The sequence below is a fragment of the Callospermophilus lateralis genome, chromosome 3, assembly GCF_048772815.1.
Source record: "Callospermophilus lateralis isolate mCalLat2 chromosome 3, mCalLat2.hap1, whole genome shotgun sequence".
NCBI lineage: Eukaryota > Metazoa > Chordata > Mammalia > Rodentia > Sciuridae > Callospermophilus > Callospermophilus lateralis.
This window is the reverse complement of record NC_135307.1, coordinates 79112880-79119798: the sequence shown is the minus strand read 5'-3', so window position 1 is coordinate 79119798 and position 6919 is coordinate 79112880. Positions and strand designations below refer to the sequence as shown.

At 33.7% G+C, this 6919-nt stretch overlaps 1 protein-coding gene across 1 annotated transcript; it reads left to right on the top strand.

Moving 5' to 3' along the window:
• Window positions 1-5450: 5450 nt before the first annotated feature.
• On the top strand, window positions 5451-6428 carry LOC143393912 (olfactory receptor 4K17-like). Its single transcript, XM_076848413.2, has one exon. It carries the CDS (start codon window positions 5490-5492, stop codon window positions 6426-6428), a length of 939 nt encoding a protein of 312 aa, XP_076704528.2. The 5' UTR covers window positions 5451-5489.
• The last annotated feature ends 491 nt before the right edge of the window (window positions 6429-6919 follow it).

Sequence of the window (6919 nt, the reverse complement as noted above, 5' to 3'; positions counted from 1 at the left end):
TAGTTGTTAAATTTTTACATAAAATATGAAATAAATGAATAATTAAGCTATATTCATATTTAGTCATTAATATGTAATCATATAAAAAAGAATTCTAAGCTTTGTAATTTTCAAGTTAAGATAGTTACAAAAGCAATAATAATATTTATTTTTCAGTTAAATATAATCCAACAGCCCAGTGGTGTGGTCCATGCCTATAATCCCAGCAGCTCTGAAGGTTGAGGCAGGAGGATCATGTGTTCAAAGCCAGCCTCAGCCATGGCGAGGCACTAAGCAACTAAGGGAGATCTTGTCTCTAAATAAAATATAAAAAAGGGCTGGGTTATGTGGTTCAGTGTTTGAGTGCCGGTTTGAAAAAAAAAACAAAAAATAGTCCAACAATATCAGTAAGATAAATATGCTAATAAGAGCATTAATATTCATTCTGTGTAAGGAAAAAAATAGCAGCATACCTAGTATATGGGAGGCTCTCTATGAACTTGCTATTTCTTTTTTTTTAATTAATTTTTATTGTTGGTTGTTCAAAACATTACATAGTTCTTGATATATCATATTTCACACTTTGATTCAAGTGGGATATGAACTCCCATTTTTACCCCGTATACAGATTGCAGAATCACATCAGTTGCACATTCATTGATTTACATATTGCCATACTAGTGTCTGTTGTATTCTGCTGCCTTTCCTATGCTATTTCTTTTTATTCACTAGACTATCAGCTTCTGATAGCCTAGGAACATGTTTTTATATTTGTATCCTTTATGATTAGCCTATGACTAAAATACAATAAATGATCAAATGTAGCTTTAAGAGATAAATGATTAGTTAGAAAAGATGTGATTGGAGCTAATGAATATTTGAAACATCATAGAAGTGTCATAACTTGCAGTTGCAATGTCATAATTAAACTTCAAATCCACACAAGCCTTTCCATTCTTTGTTTCTACCCTTTCTACCCTTCCACAGGACTGTCCATATATTGCATTCTCCTCACTATGATCCACCACAATCATTGCTTTTGTAGTACCTTGTGGCAAATGTGGAATATTAAGAGCCCACATAAGCTGCATCTCATTATTTCACAGTGGAGAATAAAAAAATAAATGGTCCCCAAAATGGTTTGGATTAACCAAAGATGAAAGTAAGACATCAGCTCTAAATCCCTCTCAATCTCCTGGGTGGGGCTAGGTTCATCTGCCATATATGAATTATCATTAATGCTAAAAGACCAGGCAATACTTGGCAGCCCTAAAGTTTTATTCCTTAAAAAAAAATGAATTCCCTTTAGAATCACCAATTAGAGTTCCCAGAGTTTTCTGGCTCTTAATGACCACTACATAACTCAGAAGAGAGACTTTATTAGGAGGTCCACGGGTTGGAGTTTACATGCTTTAAAGATGTATTTTCTTATGGAACTCTGAATTCAGAAGTTTCCTGCCCATGGAGCTATTTCCCCACCAGGATTCATTGTGCTTACTGCATCTGAACTGGTAAGAAGGCATTGTTAGCATATTAAAGCCAATACATTTGGCTGTTAGAACTCACACAAATAACTGCTGTTCACTAAACATGTTGTGAATACACATATAAAGGCAGAGTTTCAGGTTTCAGAAAAAGTTCCAGAGATTCTAAATTTTTTTCCAAAAGAAAACTAAACACAGAGTTACAAAAAGTAAGAGAGATGATTTACGTGAAGTTTCTAGTTTAGAGTTTGAAATACAGGAGAGTTTTAATAAATCATTGAATTTATTATTATTGAGGAAAGAATGAGGAGACTCCATTATATGTGAGGCACTGTGCTAGGTGCTAATATAACAATAATAACAAAAAATTAACAATCTTGGAATGAAAGAATAATGAAAATATATATATATATATATATATATATATCTTTTATATATACAAAATTACAACACAGGTTATAAGAACAGTGCTCCAGGGATATAGAAGAGAGAATCTTCAACTCTGACTATGTTAGGAAAAGTGCCACTGAGAATGTTATCCATTTAGACATTGAGAATAAGTAGCATGAGTTAGAAAAGCAAAGGATAGCTCATTGATTGGTATGTGTGCATTTCTTCTTATGAGGGACTTGCATTTCCTGAAATCTTTTTTTTTTTTTCTAGAGGCTTTATGGAAAGAGCTGGGCTGCTGCTAAATAAGTTCCTAAAATAGCCAACTCTCAAGGACTCTTGCTAATTTGAGATTCTGAGCATTGCTATGTCCTAGGCAGAGTTCTATTTGGAATTTTATTTTGTTATTATTGGTGTTGATTGGCTCCTAACCAGTCACAGGGAGAGAGATTTCTCCAATTAGTGTTGCTGATCGCTGACCTTAGAACTTTTGCTGAGAAGTTGGAAAGAATGAAGAGCTTAGAAAACACAAGTGTGCACTAAACAAGAAGTGCAGACCTGTCCTACATACCTCTTAGAGCCTGAGGAAGCACAGAAGTTAGATCACTAGAATTCAGCTTTACTTTGTGACCCCACCAATAATTCCTCTGATATTTTAACTAATTCATTGCAAAAATTTGCCTCAGAATAGCAGACAATTCAACTTAAATGGCAACATGATTTAAAAAAGAAAAACCCTACTCAGTATAAATGCAATAACAGTGTTATTTATTCAACTATTCAGTATTTTATTTTTTACTAGGAATTTATCTATTAATTCTAATTATCTTATTATAAAAAAATAGCTTTTAAAAACTTGCAGTGAAATGCAAGGCTAGGCTAAAGGTAGCCTCAACTCCAAAGTTATGGATGTTTAACTTTGATATCATGAAGTTCAGAGTTTGAATCCCTGCACTTTACCTTAATGAACTTCAGCAAGTAAACACTAAAAAGAGTGGCAACAGCTAACATTTGCTGTGTGCCATCTATGAGCTCAATTATGGGTTAAGAACTTTGTATACAGTCTTTTGATCTAAATATTCCACCCACCTCTGAGTCACATTCCTTATTGTTAATTTTGTGATGTAACATAGGTACTTAGAAATGCCTAATACGGAAAATACTGATGAGTATATTGTGATGTTACAGAAAACCTTATGCCTTCCCCTTCATTGTCTAACACTAAGTCCTCCACACAACTCAGCCTTCAGTGACAAGCCAGTCACGGAATTCCTGCGATTCCTTTATTCTTTGTTTCTTGACAAGTAACCCTTAAATAGCGATATCACTGAGGTCAGTTACAGATCATGTGAATTTGAATAGAAAAAAGAACATCTCATGAGTATTTTTCAAAGCTGGTAGATTATTTTTTCTCTATTTACAAAGAAATTACATCCCTGAATCTAAATCCTTAAGCCCATTGGCATACTGTATATGTTCATAAGTGCAAGGAAGCACTGTACAGGTGAGCGTTGAATCCTAAGATAAAAATTTGCAGCACATAGCTCTGCATATGTTTTTATGAGTGACTGTTAATTAAATGGCTATACCACAAGTGACACATTCTTTTTATAAATTTATCAAAGTCTTAGTAGTTTAAGATTTAAGGTGGGTTGAAATGTGTTCCACTGTTCAGGGATGGCATGGTAGAAAAAGAAGAATGCTGTCCTAATCTGTATGTAATGTGTAATTTTAAAATTTTTTCATAGATCCTGCTTTTGAAGTTTTGTCTAAAACTATTTGCCTAATCCAAATCCATGCATATTTTCTCTCTTTTATGTTCCTTAGAAAATGTAGGTTTCCATGTTACATTTAGGTTTATGATCCACATTTTAGGTAAATTTTATACACATCAAGAGGTTTAGATTGAGTTTCATTGTATTTTTTATTTTACATATTCACAGATCCAATTTTTCAATCTTGATTTGTTTCAAAGACTTTTTTTTTACACATGCAGAGTTCATTTTTTCATCTCTGGTTGTATACAAAGTATATGCACACCATTTATATCTTCATAAATGTACTTAGGATAATGATATCCATCTCATTCCACCATGTTTTTTACCCCCGTTTCAAAGATTTTGATGCTTTAAACTATGTTTTCTCCTTTCACCTATTTTACACAAATGTGTTATGGTATTTAAAAGTGCATCACCCTAAGGTCATTATTTTTAAAAAATATTTTTAGTGGAAGATGGACACAATATCTTTATTTATTTATTTTTATGCAGTGCTGAGAATCGAACCCAGTGCCTCACACATGCTAGGCAAGTGCTCTACCACTGAGCTACAATCCCAGTCCCCTAAAATCACTCTTAATTCTGTTCGTGCTCTGTCCACCATGTCACCTTTCTTTATGCTCTAAAACTTCTTAAACTCTGTGTCTCACTCAATGTCTGTTTCCTCATCTCACATTGAGTTCATTTCTCAAGTTTTCAATCAATGAAGTTATTTGCTGAAAAATAGAGTATGGATTGATGGTCAAGGCTAAAGGATCACACCATGTGATAACAGAAAGAGCTATTTCTACTGCTCTCTCAGATCCAAACTATACCTAAGAATTATCTTTAATTTTTAAAACAATCTTTAATTTATGAAACATCATGCCTCATTGTCAGTAACTTATATGTTTGAAAATAAAATATAATTGATTTCAGAGAGTAGTATAAGATTTTACAAACCTTTATACTTTTTCTTTCCATTTAAATTAATTTTATTTTTATTTAATAACATAAAATGTACACATTTCAGGGTATCATGTAATGTTTTAATTCATGCATACATAGTTAAATGTTTAAACAAGGACAAATATGTCTATCACCTTGAGCATTTATCATTTCTTTACAGTGAATACATTAAAAAATCTTTCTTATAATTTTTTGAAATATACATTATGTTATCCTGTAGTGTCACCCTCTTATGCGATAGCACATCAAAAATTCTTACTCCTATCTCACTCTAAATTAGTGATCAACCTCTACCAATCTTTCCTTCATTCTAAACTAGTGATCAACCTCTACCAATCTGTCCCTCATCCTCCTTCTCTCCACAAACAGTGGTAACTACAATTCTACTCACAAATTCTATAAAATTAACTTTTTATATTCTACAAATAAGTGAGATCATGTTTGTTCATCTGTGCCTGGCTTATTTTACTTAGTGTTCTTCACTTCTATCCATATTTTTGAAAATGACAGGGCTTTTTTTAGCTGAATGGTGGTAATTCATTGCATATATGTACTGCCTTTTCTTTGTACATTCATCAGTTTATAGATACTTAGATTTTTTTCCAATCTTAAACACTGTGAATAAGGATGTGAATATGAGAGCACAGATGTCTCTTTGACTTATTGATTTCATTTCCTTTGGATAGACACCCAGTACTGGAACAGCTGGATCATGGTATAGTTGTTAATAAATTTTTGAAAAACCTCCATATTGTTTATCATACTGGCTGTACTAACTTACATTCCCACCAACAATGGATGAAGGTTCACTTTTCCTAATATTGTTGAAAGAACATAACAACCTTTGTAGTATAAGTGATCTCTTTTTCTCTCTACAGGTCATCTGTGAACAAGCAATGAGATCAAAACCATGCAACTACTAAATCAGTCTCAAGTATCAGAATTTATTTTGGTGGGACTGACCAGCTTTAAGGATATAGAGTTTCTTCTCTTTGCCCTCTTCTCAATTATCTATTTGGTAACAGTTTTAGGGAACCTTCTCATTATACTTACTGTATTTTTAACCCCAAACCTGAACACCCCCATGTACTTCCTCCTTGGGAATCTCTCCTTTGTGGATATGTCCCTTGCTTCCTTTGCCACCCCTAAAATGATTGTGAATTTGATAAAACACAGGAAGACTATTTCTTTTCTTGGTTGCTTCACTCAGATATTTCTTCTCCACTTACTAGGTGCAACTGAAACTGTACTATTGGTTTCCATGGCCTTTGATAGATATGTGGCCATTTGTAAGCCTCTACACTACATGACCATCATGAACAAGAAACTGTGTATTTTGCTTGTAGTCATGTCATGGTGCTCAGGTCTCCTTCATGTAGGACTTCAATTACCCTTTGCCATAAACTTACCTTTCTGTGGTCCTAATGTGGTGGATAGCATTTTCTGTGATCTCCCTCTGGTTAGCAAACTTGCATGCACAGATACCTATTTTGTACAAGTAGTCATTGTTGCCAACAGTGGCATGATCTCCATGAGTTGTTTCCTCATTTTGCTTATTTCCTACACTTTGATCCTCACAACCATCAGAAGAAGCTCTTCTATTGGGCAGTCTAAAGCCCGTTCCACTCTGACAGCTCACATCACAGTGGTGATTATCTTCTTTGGCCCGTGCATCTTTATCTATGTCTGGCCCTTCAACAACCACTCTGTGGATAAGTTCCTTGCTGTATTCTATACCATTATCACCCCTATCTTGAATCCACTTATCTATACTCTACGAAACAAAGAAATGAAGACAGCCATGAGGAAACTCTGGAGAGCTCTTGTGCATTCTAACGAAGATTCTTAGGTTAGAAGCATGATTACAGAGAAATGGAGTATTGTTCAGACCTCTAAAACTTTCTTTTAAAATAAACTTATCCAAGTAATAGAGAGAGAGACAAATAAAATAGCAAGATTCTAGAAGATAGATATCTGATAATATTTTGAATGTTTAACCAATGTAAAATTAATAAATTTTTATTGATCCTTAAAATGATGTTCAGTGAGTTATAACAATTGTCAAAAATTTCCTTGTCTATCAGAGCAGTTTGATCGATATGTATTTTAACAAGGTACTCATAAGGCTTGCTATGAAAGGCAAATAAAGTCAATCTCCAGAATGTCTGTTATAATTTTCTGTACATAAAGATGGTTTTCTGTCTTCTCTATGATATTAGTGTCTGAGTCATAAATTACATGTGGTACCTTTACAAAGCCAGAAACCTAGTTGCACCATCTACCTTCCTGATCAAAGTCACTCATTTTTCCTTTTGCCACCAAAATGAGATTTTTATATAC

Bases quoted from the DNA above. Each gene is read 5' to 3' on its own strand.
- LOC143393912 (XM_076848413.2), top strand. From the start codon at position 5,490: ATGCAACTACTAAATCAGTCTCAAGTATCAGAATTTATTTTGGTGGGA.